The sequence below is a fragment of the Python bivittatus genome, unplaced genomic scaffold (assembly GCF_059951505.1).
Source record: "Python bivittatus isolate LINGU-HERP-01145 unplaced genomic scaffold, Pbiv_v1 ctg000060_np1212, whole genome shotgun sequence".
In the NCBI taxonomy this organism is placed as follows: Eukaryota; Metazoa; Chordata; class Lepidosauria; order Squamata; family Pythonidae; genus Python; species Python bivittatus.
The window spans coordinates 11443080-11458294 of record NW_028277044.1 but is presented as its reverse complement, the minus strand read 5'-3'; the positions used below and the strand labels follow the sequence as shown (position 1 = coordinate 11458294).

Here is a 15215-nt window from a genome sequence, read left to right as displayed (position 1 = left end):
GGGGGTGCGAAGCATGCCCTCTCTGTGTGATTGGATGGGACGGGTTGAAGTCATAGGGGAGAGGCGGTCCCTTAGGTAACCTGGACCCATGCCATGTAGGGCTTTAAAGGTGATAACCAACACCTTGAATTGGACCTGGAATTGGACTGTAGCTGTTACAATAAAAGCCATCCTGACCTATATGGCATTGGTTTCTTAGTCTGGTTTACCTTATTGGGCTGAAATAAAGTACAGGTAGTCCTCACTTAACGACCACAATAGGGACCAGAAAATTGGTCATTAAGTGGGGCAATCATTAAGCGAGTCACCACATGACCAGACCCAATTTTACAACTATTTTTACAATGGTCACTAAGCGAATCACATGGTTGTTAAGCAAATCACATAGTTGTTAAATGAATCCAGGTTCTCCAATGGACGTTTTTTGCCGGAATTTGCTTAACAACCACATGATTCACTTAATGACCTTGGTGATTTGCAGCATTAATGAGTGGAGCTGGGTAGGGTTTGTATTCAGTTCCAAAAATATGTTTTGGAAAACATAGTGGCATGAACATAGTACCTGTCTAAAACTCTTTAAAGAGTGTGTCTTTTTCCAGGATTACTGGGCAGCTGCAGGATCCTGAGAAAAGGCATGGATGCTGTAATTGTTAGCAGACGGGTGCTATATATTTGGAACTGAATCTCAAATGCTGCCCAGCCTTATTAATTACCCCTAGACTTTCAGCCAGAGATTTTGATGTTTCATGTTTTGTGTTTATTCCTCCACAGGAATTTATTAGGTTGGGTAGTCTCAGCAAGCTGTCTGGGAAAGGCTTACAGCAACGGATGTTCTTCTTGGTAAGTGGCAAGAACTGCTTAGAATGTGTGCAATTAAATACAATTGTGCCACAAATACCAAGAGACAAGGAAGGGGGAGGAATTTTACAGAAGCAGTGAGATGCAAATTGTGGAATAATCTAAGAAGAGATCTGTGTTTTCTGTTCTCCATAAAGGAAGGAAGCTCGGCCAAATGTTAAATAAACAAACAATTTATGGAATAAATGTAGTGTGATTCCTAAGAAATCAAATTCTACATTCACGTATTCTGCATTTTTTCTGTTCTTCCTGAGAATTATGAAATATATGCAGCCCAATATATAGATTTCAGAAAATGATGCATCTAGAATTAACTTAATACAGAAACTTTAACTTGGATCACTATCTTGAAAGCGTTTTGCGATAAGATGTGCAGATCTGCATTACACTACACACAGTCCTATGATACATCTTATTTTGGCAATTTAGTCTAGAGAGTTATTAGATCATAACACTTTTTTATTAGCTTGCCCATAGGACAGAGCTGGTATATAAAGCATAAAGCATTATCACATAGCAAAGAAAACGCCTTAATAGATCTACCATGACTCCTGATCAGAAGGCAGCTCGTTGGAATATAACATGAAAGTATTTGTCCTATATAGGGAAAAAATCTGAATACAGTGCAGAAAGCAGAAAAATGAGTCTGAATCTTCCCAAGAGCCAAACCAGGCACTGTCTGAATTCGGCCACTAAATCCTGACTCCCTGTTAAAAGCAGTATGAGGAAATGCGCTCATTCTTTGTCAGTCAACTTGGATCTCAAATGCAACAGAAGGGTCTGCATATTCTATCTCAAGGAAACAAAGCTAGCTGCTAAAATACTGGCATATATTACACTTCTTTTGGGGAAAAGCTCTTACATCTCTAGTGAACAATGGTGAAGATAAGTTTTAAATGGTTTTGGCAGAAAGTGAGAAACAGTTGGGTTATTGTAGACAAGGGATGGAAAAACACCCCACTACTAGAAATGATTGAATGGATGTGGTTTTCTCCCACGTTGTTAAGGGCTGGTTCATATGATTGATCCTCTGGTTTAACGTAGATATACTGGGATAACAGCCCCAAGCTCATGCATGTTATCCTGCAAAAATTATAATATGTTCATTGGATCTAAATGGTATGCCTATGATCAGTGTACATTGGGTCACATATAGAATATTAGACATATTCAGGAATCTTGTTCCCTTTGTCCTGACTGTAGCCCCGTGAAACAAATTGTATTCTTGCCTGTTCTGTTTCAGTTCAATGATATATTGCTGTACACAAGCAGAGGCCTAACAGCATCAAATCAGTTTAAGGTTCATGGGCAGCTTCCACTGTATGGTATGATGGTGAGTATGTGCTGAGTTGAGACTGTGGATTGGTTACTGTTGAATCTCTCAAAATGTAAAAGGCTATGGTTCATATCTGCTGTTTAGAAAGTTAAGCCTCGTCAAGTATTTTCCAACTAGACTCATGAGAAATTTGAATGAATATATACATCTGGAAAAAAATGGAAAGTTTGAAAACTTAGTGGATATAACTTCAATCATAGCCATCCTTTCAAACTGCAGGAATTGTTGGTGGGGGGATCTTGCTCCATAGAGCAGCTCTCGATAATCTTTTCAGATCTGAGCATCCATCAGGTTCTAGATCAGTCCTTTGGAGACTTGCACACGAGGGAATATGTGAAAGTTTGCTCTTGAGTGTGTACGCCCAAACGTCACCTCCTATAAATACAAACTTATTCAGAAGAAAATGCACGGGGATAAATGCACAGAGGGATGCATAACGTTTGCACACAAATGGAGATGCGAAGGGAAATGAAATTGTCAATTTGCCAGAGTGATTTTCAGCCCCTTTGCTAGCAGAAAACAAGCCAGAAGATTCATGTTTCCCTTCCAGTAGAGTGGGAGGAAACTCATTGTGGCATTGCTGGAAGGCATGGTGATTTTCGATCTCCCTTGTTGGAGGGGATAAGTGATCTTCCATGCAATGAAGAAGAACAATAAAAGGGTGGAGATCATCATTCTGTTGCTGCCGTCGGCTGCATTTTCTTTGCTAGAGGGAGAAAACTTGGTGGGTTGTTGCAACACATAAAAATGGCAGCAGGCCTGTATGACCCACGGATTCTTCTGTGCCAACTGCCAAGCTACGGCATTTATGAGAAATGCACACTTTAAAAATTTTCAGAAAACTCGCCCTTAATTTGACATCTCCCATAGAAAACAAAACAGCTGCCTGTATTTCAACCCTGAAGTTGGCCTGTGTGCCAAGGGGGTAGTGTATATGATTCTGATGCCCATATTCTCCCTTTGATTGCTTTATTTTTAATTGTGGCTTTTAGTGTATATGGACATGCTCCAGATCTAACTAGAGTAGTGTCTGCAGCTATGAGTTTTGCCAGTCCTAAAGAGTTTTGCATTTTATCCTATTTGCATATTACCAGGAATGGCTAGTAACCTTGGAGCAGCATAGCTTTAAATAGCTATTATTGTTTATTTCCAGAATTTCCGTAGTATTACAGTAGGGTTGTCAAGGGAAAAAAAAATCCAATTGTTTGTTTTCTTAGTGAAGAACGATCTGGCTGCTGTAGCTTGAATTTTTGTAAATTATTGTCTACATGGGCTTGAAAATTTCTTTTCCAGTGGGGTGAGGGTATCTATATTTTCATTTTCTCAGATTGAAGAGAGTGAAGAAGAATGGGGGGTTCCCCATTGCTTTACACTGAGAGGTCAACACCAGTCCATTGTCGTTGCTGCGAGGTAATTACCTTGAACCATATGCATTTAGGACACCTACGTAGGGATGTGAGACGATGATGCATATGCTACAGAAAAAATGCTTTGGATTGTTTTAGGTAGCTGGTTACAATGGTAATTCTGAATGCATTTGTAATTATCCTTTGCAATGAACAAGCATTAGCTAATATATTGTAAAGATTGTGGTGCAGGAGGTGATAGTATACTTTCTTGCCTGGTTAGATAGGTGGGGCCCCCCAAAATAGTCTGAAAGCAAGATCTGGCTTAATTTTGCCCAACCTGTGAAGCTCACTACTGTTCGCAATGAAATAAACAAGAACTACTCTTTTAGCCTTCCAGAGAGCTGTGAAGAAGACCTGACTTTTCCCCAAGCATTGGGCTAGGGTGGGGGTTGAGCTGGGAGGCTGTTTGGTCTGGCACTTGGAAGGGGAAGGGTCCTTCTGTTTTTATCTTTGTTTTTATGGATTGTTGTGAGCCGCCTAGAATCATGAAATATGAGATAGGCAGTCATATAAGTCCTGTAAATAAATACTAAATAAACTTCCATTATTTTCCTAGTAGCCGCATTGAAATGGATAAGTGGACTGAGGACATACAGATGGCAATTGACTTAGCAGAGAACTGTAATGATCCTGCTGCTGAATTCCTTGGAAATAGCCCACCTGACACAAGTAAGTCCAGAGCAAGGAAACGTGGGATGAATCCTACAGCTCCAAAGCATCATTATACATAAATTTTGCAGGACCCCCCCCTTTAAAAACAAGGATTCTCAGTATGGTCTTACCTTATCTGATTTCAGTTCAGATATATTACATGGCCGTTGGTCTGTGGGTATCAAACCCTAAATTTTATTCCCTTCTAAGAATTTTAGAAATGTGTTCGACAGTAATAAATAGAATAATAAGCAAAATAGTAAATGAATTAGTACTGAAATGAAAGAATGTCTTCTGTGTCCAAAGCCGTGACTTTCAGAATCATTCATGTTTCAGTGAAGTGTATTCTAAGTCACTCTATTTACAGCACAGAATTGCCTGGGCCCAAGCTGCAATTAATAATAATGTTCCTGTGCACAGTCCCATGCTGGATTGTTAATTCATCAATTATCCTTTAATTTCTTATTTTCCCTGGGGGAAACAAATCTTCCTCCTTTCATATTTTCTTTCCCCTACACACCCACCTGTATCAGGCATAGTCTTTGCTTATGTTTTCATACTCCATATTTGATACAAGGGGAAAAAAAGAGATGCTTTTTCCCTGCATTTCATAGAGTCCCCCGAAGAATCCTCTGTAGACCAGGAGTCGGAAGATGATCTCAATGCATCCCGCACCTCGCTTGAACGTCAGGCTCCTCACCGTGGCAACACTACGGTGCACGTCTGCTGGCACAGAAATACCAGTGTTTCTATGGTCGACTTTAGTATTGCGGTGGAGGTATCTGCCTCAAAATGACTTGGACTGCAGCTCGAGAGAGCAGTCTTCCTCAGAGACGGTTTCCTTTCCAATCATTGCCCTCTTGGTTAATTGGAAACTATTAACTCCATTCGAAAGGCACAATTTTAACAGACATTCAGGCAATTTATGAATAATTTTGATTTCCGTGTGACACCTTTCATGCTTCTAAATTAATTTTCACATGTTGAGATCAAGAGGGTTTCTTCTGAGCATTTTTTTTTTTTTAATTCTCAGTGTATTTGGAAAGGACAATAAGTCTGTCTATCCGCTGCAGTCTGAAATTTGCATTTCTATGCACCTTGTTTTATTTTCAGCTGTCTATTTTTCTCTGGAATCTTACAATGTTCTCTTCTCAGCCTCATCTGCCTCTCTCATGTTTTCTCTATCACAGGAAATCTGTGTGTGTGTTTTTAAAGATACATTTTGACTGTAGCTAAACCAATTTGACACAGATTAATGAGGTATTGAATCTAAAACACTCTCATCCCAAATCAATGAAACTTGCATGGAAGAGTATTGCATTTTCATATCAACTCATGTCAGCTTTTATGTGGAACTTCAATGCTTAATTTCACCAAAATAAATGGGATATTTGTGGAGATAATAATTACTGTTCTGCTTTTAGTTCTTCTTCATAAAGTAAGACTCCATTCAACACTGTTGAAAGTAGAAGGAAACCATTCTTGTGAAGCACATATGTTTTCAGTAAAATTGGATCTAGATGAAACAATAACATGGAATTTCATTTAAATTATAAATTGGTTTAGCTTCTTTAAGGTACCTGCAGACACCCATTTCCAAAGGAATGCCTCTAGGTTGCTTTGGTCACATTGAGTAATGAGGAACACATTGGAGATACATGCCTTAGCTTTATAGAATCAAATAAAAGGTTCTATAGCTTTAAAATTAAATATTTTAAAGAACTAAATCTTTCCTTTGGATTCAGACACACTTGGTTGTAATTCCCTTCAAATACACTGGGTCTTACTTCTGAGAGTCGGTGTTCCATGTTCAATCAGAACCATTGTAATGCTCGGAGTTTAATCAGAACAAACTCTTACACAACCTAGAAGCAGATCCATGTGCACTTACACACCTGTCTTTAGTTCCACAGCTTTTCCCATGACCGGCAAGTTACAGGCATACTTTCCTAATTCTGTGTGTAATGTCACATCAGCATTATAGTTTATGCTTTCTCTCTGTGTCTTTCCTTCTTTCCCTCCTTCTTTCTCTTTTTCTTGTGGTAGAAGACCCTCTCACTGTCAGTGACTGTCCTTCCCCACCTGTTGGACTGATCAGTGATCAGCGGCCTGTTTCCATTTCATATGTCTGCTGGTACCGAATGCAAAGCCTGTCCTTTTATGATATCCTTCAGAATGATGAGGTAACCAAAATCGAAAGTAGAGAATTAGGACTACATGTGTGTCATTGTACCCCAGTATGCACACATTCTGTCTGGTTTTTTGAAACTGGAATGGGTCAAAATTAAAACTTTGAAAATGCAGTAAAATGCCTGCTGGCCCTGTTGACAATTTAGAAGGCAGTAGCATTTCTGTTTAGCTGTTTTCATAAGAGCCTAACTCATTATGCTGCTAAACGTCAAGCAGAACAAAAAGAATAATAAAACTTTTCCACTGAGAGTAAAGATACAGCAAGACTGATTATTTTAAGCTAAAATGTGTGTTTATCTCCCCTTTGCCATAATCACTGGATACATTCGATATTTAGCATCTAGCTTCCTCCAAAGATACGATAGGTGCACTTTTAATCCAAAGCACCTCAAACTAACTTTGTTTCTCCAAAAACAGTTTTCAAATACTTCATGCAAGACAAAGCCTCTCATTTATGTAGGTTTATAATCTACCTACATTTGACCTGTTAAAATCAGTGGGACCTAAGTTATTGTGACTAAACTAGCTTTCTAAACATGACTTAAGGGAAATGCATTCATTTTTCTGGTCACTTCTAAATAGTGGTGTTATGTGAAATATTCTTTATAAATCTCCCCCCCCCCCAAAGATTTGTAATTTAGAATCACTGTAAAATTGCCTTCTACCCACACTCCCTTAAAAATAAATACTCCTGCATTTAATGTGCTTCAGCAAGTGGGTGCACTTAACTGATTTTGGCTGATCTCAGGAGCTAAGCAGGGCTAGCTCTGGTGAGTACTTGGATGGGGGGCCTGCCAGGAATTCCAGGGCTAGAACATAGGCTGGGAAGCCAAGAGACTGTTCTGGAAGAAGGCAATGGCAAAACATTTCTGTAACTTTCTCAAGAAAATTGCATGGGTGCCAACACCAGTTCATTTTGAGTGGGGAATCTAATAAGGTAACAGTCGATAATTTATTTCTTGATAGAATCAACTTACAAGCAGACCTTGTTTAATGAAATAATGCATTAAATTCAGAAACGTGCAGTACAATTTATTACCATTCTCAACAGACAAAAATAAACTCCTCCAATTTAGGTTTTAAAAAATGCTATTCTACATGAGGCTTGCCTGCTTTCCATAAGTGTGTTTTACCATCTCCATGTATTTTATTTTGTTTGTTGTACTATTTCCCTCCTTTTTTCAGAACCAACTCTCTGGAAACCTTCTGAGAAAGTTCAAAAACAGCAATGGGTGGCAGAAACTCTGGGTGGTATTCACCAACTTCTGCATGTTTTTCTACAAATCTCACCAGGTAACTGATTCTTCTGAATTCAGAAAATAAGTTTTTCACATTAAAGGATTGAAATGCAGTTTGATTAGCCACACGAGAGCTAGTATTCTTTACAGGTAGTCCTTGATTTATGACAGCAATTGGGACTGGAATTTCTGTCCCTAAGCAATGCGGTTGTAAAGCACAACTGCATTGCTTATCAATGGCAATCCCTGCAGTCCTGGTTGCCATCATTGACCGAATCCCACAGTCATTAGGCAAGATAACTTCTTGCCGGCTTCCCACAACCAAAGTCAGTGGGGAAGCCAGCAGGAAGTTTCAAGTCCCAGGCGGCAGGCAGGTAAGTGGCTGCTGGCAGGTGGGGAATGGAGCAAGGGGCCACGGGGGAGGGTTGGGGAGGATGTGCAAGAAGCACGGCATGGCACAGGAAGGGTGCGCCAGGGTATGATGGAGGGTCAGGGACAGTGTGTGAGAGTGCAAGGGGGTGCAAGGGGCGTGGGTCAGGGAGGGGGTGGGGGGTGGGTCAGGGAGGGTACACGGTGGTGTATAAGTGGCTGGCGCAGTGCAAGTGCAGAGGGGCTGGAGGAGTGTGCACTGGTGGGAGACACTCCAACAATTTGTGACCTTCCGTGCCAGCTTCCTGATTGACTTTCTGGGGAAGCTGGCAGGAAAGATTGCAAATGGCAATCATGCGACTGTAGGGGTGCTGGAATAGCCAGAATTCTGAGGACTGGTCGTAACCACCATTTGTTTAGTGCCGTCATATCTTGGAGCAGTCACTGACCGAATGGTTGTAGGTTGAGGACTACCTGTATTGGAAATGTCTGCAATAAGAAGCGTGTGCTGCCATGAGTGCTGTTTGAAAGCTGCTATTCTATCAGTGGTGGCTTTGGTTCATAAATTTCAGTTCTCTGAGGAAGGATGCACCTAAGGATATTTAGGATGAATTAATATGGAGCACTTTTACAGAAAATGGATTAGCTGGAGGGATAATTAATTATGGATTATTGTTCATTAATTATACTTGAACAACTTGGAGAGAAAAATAGGCACTGAATTATAGTTTATTCCAAAGGCACTTGATGGATTTCTGGGAATTCTAAATCCTTCACTATTTCAGAACTAGGATGTTTAAGTGGGTTTGCTATCCAGACCTCTACTTAATTTGCAGAGTTGTTAATCCTCTTTTTAAAAAAGATATATTCCTTCTGCCCCCCCCCCAAAATAGAAAGTGATTCTTGGTGTGTATATTGCTACTGGAAAAGGTTAGGTTTACAGTAAGAAAATATCAGTTGAAATGTGATGTCCACATTTACACTGGCACAGATATGGCAGTGTGTGGAAAATGGAGGAACTGAACAGACTGGAAGCAGATGGAGCACAGAACATCAATGAGGGGAAGAAATAAGCAATGCAGCCTTATTCTTTCGGTCTCTTGCCTTGTTGTTCCATCCAGCAAGAGCACCAATGGGTTCTTTATGGTCTTTGTGTATCATACATAAGAGTTTTTGTAAGCCTGCAGAGACCTCTCATAATGTTGAACTTTTTAGGCCTCTCTCATCCATTGCACTGTTCAACAGCAATGTAATTATTTGCCTCATTACTACAGCATTATCTTGAGGATCAGAGCAGTCACCTGAACTATAGGCCTTTTCTTGAGAACATTCTTATTGAGCTGCCTTCAAGTACATTGGTACCTCTACTTACGAACGCCCCTACTTATGAAATTTTCAAGAAACGATCAGCTCCGGCCCCAAAAATTTACCTCTACTTACAAACCCGCCTCGACTTATGAGCCATTTTCCGCCCGTACCACGTGGTCCGCAGCCATTTTTCCGCCCGTGCCACGTGGTCCGCGGCCATTTTCCGCCCGTGCCACGTGGTCTGCGGCCATTTTCCGCCCGTTCCACGTGGTCCGCGGCCATTTTTCTGCTTGTTCCACGTGGTCCGTGGCCATTTTCCGCCCGTTCCACATGGTCCACTGCCATTTTTCTGCCCGTTCCACGTGGTCCGTGGCCATTTTTCCGCCCCTGACACATGGTCCGCGGCCATTTTTTCCGCCCCTGATGCGTGGTCCGCGGACGCCGGAACGGATTAACGGTAATTACATTGAACCTTATGGGAAAATTTACTTCGACTTGCGACCAACTCGACTTGCGATCAGAGTCACGGAACGGATTAAGTTCGTAAGTAGAGGTACCACTGTATTCTTTTGATGTCAGCTAAGGAGGAGAGTCAAGAAGAAGATGGCACTCCCCCCCATTTCTCCTTGCCGTGGTTTTGATGTACATCCCTTCTATGTCTTATGGCCTTTAAGTTTCTGTGCCACCAATGCATGAAATGCTGTAGTTAACTACTTCCCCTGGGCAGAGATTTCTTGGTGGGCTTTTCTTCTTATAGTCCGAGTTTTATGAAGCAAGTCCATCAAAGCTAGTACAGGTAGTCAGGAATTGCTATCGCTAAGCGATACAGTCATAAAGTGTGATGTCATGTGACTGCGCTGCTTAGCGATGGCAGTTCCAGCAGTCCCAATTATCATTAAGCAAGGACCTCACATGACCACGAATTCAGACTTCCTGCCAGCTTCCCCATTGACTTTGCTTCTAGGAAGCCAGCAGGGAACATAGGAAATTGTAATCATGTGACTGCTTTCCCACTGCTGGTGCAATGATGTATTTGATGTGTAGAAGAGCAAACAATTTACTCTCTTACAATCTTACGGTACTCTCTTGAAATCTCTTTCTCTCTAATCTCTCTATTCTGGGGGGGGGGGGGTCAGGCAAAAGAGAGATTGCCTACAGAAATTGCTTGTTTTTTAGATTGAAGAGAAAGAGATTTCAAGAGAGTACCATAAGTTGTTGTGTAGTGTACCTGCAGCTCCCAGCCCCAGGCTGCCGGCACAATTGCATTGCTTTTGATATGTAGAAGAGCAAACAGCTTCCTCTCCTGCAATCCTTTCCTCTCCAATCTCTCTGCACTGCAAGAGAGGAAAAAAAGAAAAAACCACAGGTCAGGCACAGGACAACGTGTACTTTCTGTAATGGCGATCATGTGACTAATAAACACTGTGAAGGTCATAAATGGCCATAAATTGGCCATAAAGTTATTTTTTCAGCACCGTTGTAACTTCAAACGGTCGCTGAATGAGTGCTTGGTAAGTGAGAACTACCTGTATGTGCTGTAGATACTTTGCCTGCATCATCTCAAGTAATTGAGATAAGTAACAGAGTTGCCAATGATCATGTGCTGTGGCTGAGGTTAGTCATCCAAGAGCCTAACATGAACCTTAGCTCTAGAATGTTCTGACCATCCTCTCCATGCCAAATTCCATATAATGCACAAATAACCACTTGAAGGCCACAAATAGATGAGCAACCTATCCTTTCCACTTGTATATCTGGTCAAATATAAATATACTAGACAACAGGAAAGTGAGAAACAGCATTTCCAGCCACAGGCGTTGCAGGGAAACCTTTTACACTAGAAAATCCTCCTGGTAGTGATTCACATTTAGGTGAAATATGCGTGGGGTCCCTTTGATAGAAGCTTCTCTCAATTCCAGTGAGCTACGAAATGTGGGGAAGAGACTGCCTTCTGCACCTGAGAATAGCCTTTCGTAAGGCACGGAAGACCTGGCTGTTTCCCTAGGCATTTGGTTTAGGTTAGGTGAACTCTGCCGCTGTTGATTTTTATGAGCAGGGTCATTTTTATGAGCAGGTCAATGCTGGCTGGGGAATTCTGGGAGTTGAAGTCCACACATCTTCAAGTGGCCAAGGTTGAGAAACACTGCTTCATTCACTCACTGGGCTCTGAGAAATTCTTACTAAGAAGGCAAAGTCTTGGGTCAATCCCAACCCATACATGTGTTTGTACTGGCAAAACAAGAAGCCACTGTCTTCTGGGGAGGAGCTTCCTGGGTTTTGTCCTTTGCTTGAAACACATTCTGATTTGATGGCACAAAGATAATTTTGAAGCTCTTTGCATGCAATTTGTGAATTTGTGAAGCAAGGCCACTGCTTTTGTTACAGCCTCTATCCCCTTTTGTTTTTAGGACAATCATCCCTTAGCTAGCCTTCCTCTGCTCGGTTATTCACTTACCATTCCTTCTGAATCGGAGAACATTAATAAAGACTATGTCTTTAAGCTACACTTCAAATCCCATGTGTACTATTTTAGGGCGGAGAGTGAATATACATTTGAAAGGTATGTTTGTTTACTATGATTTTACTACATAGTATGCTGTTAAATTGTGTCATAAAAAATGGGTGGCTAATAGGGGCTGTTATAATCAAACCAGCTTAAGTAAGTCAACATGGGCTCTGTCAAAGAGTTGAAATGTCAAATCCTTTGTTTTCTGCAAAATGTAAGTTAGTGCAGACTTTTCCAGTCCAGACCCAGGAATCTCACAAAATCACTAAATCACATTTTATTTTGCTAATCTCATGCATCATTTCCAAAATCTTGTACCAGTCCTAAGACAAGATATCACAAAACATTTTCAAACTAAGATCTTGTAACGTCTTGTGAAAGAATACAAACATGTTGTGAAACTGAAGAGAGACGTATTTAAAGTTCTGAAATGGGGGTAGGGATTGTAATTTTCAAAATTCCCTGAATATTTTGATGTTTTCGTTATGAGAATACTAAATCACTGATACAAAGAATTTATCATGATTTTATTCTCCAATTTCTACCATGTGTGCAGAGTCATTGACCCAGGAGCCCCTTCTTATACCCCACTAGCTGGTACAAGGGACTCATTTTTGCTGACCTGAGCAGAAATAGCTATAGTTCACACTAGGGGTGGGCAAAATGTTTGTGCATGAGCTAGATGTAAGGTAGTCTGTCTTTGAACCGAAACATGTATATTTAGGATGTTGTGGTCCATAAAACAAAACTAGATTGTTTACTTCCATGTACGGACTGAAATGTGATCGTTGAGGACAGAAATTATTTGGGATGGGGTTGGCAGGTTAGAGAAGGAAACAGCCAGGAAAATTAGCAATCTGAGTAATCAGTTCCATCTAACCAGAAACAGGAAGGTGTGGTACTTGGGAGAAAATGGACTTCTAAATTTTCAAACTTTGCATAGTGAAACCTAAGTTCTCTGTTGCAAAATGCATTTAAATAAATGTGTCTTGCTCTATAAAATGGGTAAAGTTTGGCCTACAAATGGTGGTTTAGTGCAGACTTTCTCAAACCTCAGCAACTTTAAGATGTGTGGACTTCATGCTGGCTGAGGAATTCTGGGAGTTGAAGTCCACGCATCTTAAAGTTGCTGAGGTTTGAGAAACATCAGAAACCTCTCACAACGGAACCACTCCTACAGACTTTTCCCTCTGCCACCACAATGTTTGGAAGTTTTAAGGCTCTCCTTCCCATATGAGATGCCATCAGAATTCCCATACATAGTCAGTTGGCCCAGAGAGGTGAACTTAAAATGGGGTGGGGAAAAGACTGGCATTTCAGTTCACTTTTTTCTGCATCCCACCGTGGTCCTCTTAATCTCAAGTTGTTTAGCAGGGCCATTAGGATGGGAAAGACAACCTATGGGAAGAGTCACCTCCATCTTTCTTCCCCAACTCAATCCCATTCTGGCCAACCAAATCAACTGTTTGAAAAACAGGCTGGAATAGAATTAGGGAAAGAAGAACAAGCCATGTGAAGGTGAGGAGGAGAGCCATCCACTCATTCTCTTTTCCCATCCCGCTTACCTCTCTCAAACTCACCAAATAGGCAAACATCTTCCGCGGACCCACATCCACAAAAGAAGTTTCCCACTTGTGCAGTGTAGGAAGCCCTGATGTTTGTCTCTCTATTGCTTAGGTGGATGGAGGTGATCCGAAGTGCCACAGGCCCAGCCTCGCGCATCCGTGTATTAAGTCATGAAGAATCCCATGTTTATTGATGGCTGAACTCCAAATGGTTCATTCCAGCAACTGCTGCTTTTTTAGAGGATATTTGAATTTATTTTCCCCTTTTAAGGTTTAGTAAAACACAGATCTATTAAAAAATGTTTTGGATCAGCTTTTGAAATAATGCCTCAGCAGGTTTGTTTACTATTATCAGCCAAGTGATGGTTTCATGTCTTGTATTTGTTCTTCGGTGTGGTTTTTTAGCTTGTGCCAGTATTAAAATATTGTCCTTGGAGTGCCAAATGCCAAAATATATTTCTTTGCCTCAAAAATTTGCACCAGAAATATACAGACCAATTTTTGTAGCAATGTTTTTTTTGTATTTCCTTGAAAACAAGATGCCTCTTCTTTAAAATATAGACCCTCAAAATGATTTTTGGACTGATTTTTTTTTTTCCTAATTCCTATCTGTTGCATTTACCACCTTCAACATAAACCTGCACATGGAAGTTCTTTTATTTTTGGTGGTTTTACAGAGTTTGCTTCTAAAAATTAAAACTGGCAGCCAAATATGTATTTTGTTTAATTCATCTCACTTTCGGAAGTTGGAAATATTTCCTTCCGATATTGTCGGACGGCTTTGCCTGCTCTTTCCTGGTGAAAATTAATATCCAGAAATCATGCGCAAGAAACAGTTTACACATTTTACCCCATGAAATGCTCGTAACGATGATGTCTTAGGAAGTTTAAGATGGTATAATAGTTGGTGTAACAAAATGTCAATATCTGTGTTCTACAAAGATTGTGGCATTTTTTTGTCAGAAAATTGGTGTTTCAATAAGGACAGGTGCAGGTGTTCAGAGGAAACATTTTTTTCTGTAATGTTTTGTCCCAATATACTGTGTGTTTCTGCACCTTTATCAGTGGTACTATAAATCCATTCATATTTTGTCTGTACAAATTTGGAAGCAATTAGCCTTAAATATGTTCATTTAATCAACTTCAGCCCAGTTAAGAGTCTAAAACAGCCTTTCTCAACCTTTTTTTCCCCTGGAGGAACCCTTGAAGTAATTTCCAGGGTCAAGGAACCCCTGCATAAAAGTGGTTATATCTAGAGCTGACGGTACATCAGCGTGATCAGTAAGCTGGGTTGCCGCATGTAAAAATCCCCACTGCTGGGAGTGCTCGCATTGCATGGCACACAGAGTTCAAAAAAGCAGTATTTTTTTTATAATAACAAGCTCTCACGGAACCCAAGTTGAGAAAGGCTGCTCTGAAGATTTGATTGAGAGTACACACCTTCCAGCAGTTGAAATAGATTTATCGTAAACTATTACATGCAATATGAATCCCACCAAGTTTGCCACACGTTTGAGGAACTGGTTACTACCGCATCAATCAATCTCTTGTTTTAAGAGTGGGTTTGCCAAATATAGAGGCTCTATTGTTCCTACATGGTATAAACATGTTTTAAGATTTGCTTACTGAAAAGGGAATAAAATACCTCAACAGCTTTAAACACTGTATAGTTTGAGGGTTTCTTTTGAAGATGTTTCTTTCTTGCCATTTACAAAAATTTGTTATTTTGAATGCGTGTAATTGATATCACATAATTTATGTGTGTGTAACTGATTTAGGCAACTT

The 15215-nt window shown here is 40.5% G+C and overlaps 1 protein-coding gene across 5 annotated transcripts in view; it reads left to right on the top strand.

Annotated features, from left to right (window-relative positions):
• The window catches only part of FARP1 (FERM, ARH/RhoGEF and pleckstrin domain protein 1), a 152245-nt gene extending 137150 nt beyond the window's left edge, over nucleotides 1-15095 (top strand). For 4 of the 5 annotated variants that reach the window (XM_088136503.1, XM_088136500.1, XM_088136502.1 and 1 more), the window contains exons 20-27: nucleotides 772-840; nucleotides 2102-2191; nucleotides 3522-3604; nucleotides 4160-4272; nucleotides 4869-5032; nucleotides 7630-7737; nucleotides 11768-11919; nucleotides 13543-15095. In XM_088136503.1, the coding sequence (XP_087992629.1) occupies nucleotides 772-840; nucleotides 2102-2191; nucleotides 3522-3604; nucleotides 4160-4272; nucleotides 4869-5032; nucleotides 7630-7737; nucleotides 11768-11919; nucleotides 13543-13624 (861 nt within the window). In that variant the 3' untranslated portion in view covers nucleotides 13625-15095. Of the gene's footprint in view, nucleotides 1-771; nucleotides 841-2101; nucleotides 2192-3521; nucleotides 3605-4159; nucleotides 4273-4868; nucleotides 5033-6300; nucleotides 6438-7629; nucleotides 7738-11767; nucleotides 11920-13542 lie in introns of those variants that run through there. The other variant, XR_015795393.1, reaches the window with a different exon arrangement.
• Nucleotides 15096-15215: the final 120 nt, after the last annotated feature.